A 516-nucleotide genomic window follows, 5' to 3' on the forward strand; every position below is an offset into this window, starting at 1 on the left:
CGCAGCTGGAGGCTCGTGCCCCGGGAGGGAGGCGGCACCTACCTTTGGTCTCGTTCTCGCTGTCGAGCACGATCTGGAAGGTGTCGGGGGCCAGAGCCAGGCCCGCGTTCACCAGGAGGGCCCGCTTCTTCCGGACGCTGTCTTTGGGCATGGCTTTCTTTGCCTGTGCGAGGGAGAGATGGTTCCGGTCTTTCCTGAGCGCTCTCGGGCTCTGAAGAGGCGCCGTGGGGCCCCGTGCCGCACCTGCTCGATGGCCATGATGGCCTTGTCCTCGGCACGCTCGGGGGACTGGTACAGCATGGAGCAGAGGCGCAGCCGGTTGAAGGCCATCTTGAGCTTCTCCTGGTACAGGCCCTGGCCGTCCAGACGCATGGCCTTCTGCAGGTGCTCCATGGCGGGCTCCAGGCGGTCCTCGTCCTCCTCGATGCGCGCCATCTCCATGTGCACTTGGCACCGAAGCAGGACCATGAGGCTGGAGAGCAAGCACAGCGTCATGGGGCGCGGGGCACGCTGGCC

The 516-nt window shown here is 66.5% G+C and overlaps 1 protein-coding gene across 1 annotated transcript in view; it reads right to left on the minus strand.

Annotated features, from left to right (window-relative positions):
• CFAP46 (cilia and flagella associated protein 46) overlaps positions 1-516 on the minus strand; it is a 61,554-nt gene that overhangs the window by 52,091 nt on the left and 8,947 nt on the right. The window contains exons 12-13 of the mRNA XM_014550606.1: positions 244-472; positions 43-163 (exon numbers count right to left, since the gene is read on the minus strand). Coding sequence (XP_014406092.1) covers positions 43-163; positions 244-472 — 350 coding nt within the window. The remainder of the gene's footprint in view (positions 1-42; positions 164-243; positions 473-516) is intronic.

Source organism: Myotis brandtii, unplaced genomic scaffold (genome assembly GCF_000412655.1).
Source record: "Myotis brandtii unplaced genomic scaffold, ASM41265v1 scaffold604, whole genome shotgun sequence".
Lineage (NCBI taxonomy): Eukaryota > Metazoa > Chordata > Mammalia > Chiroptera > Vespertilionidae > Myotis > Myotis brandtii.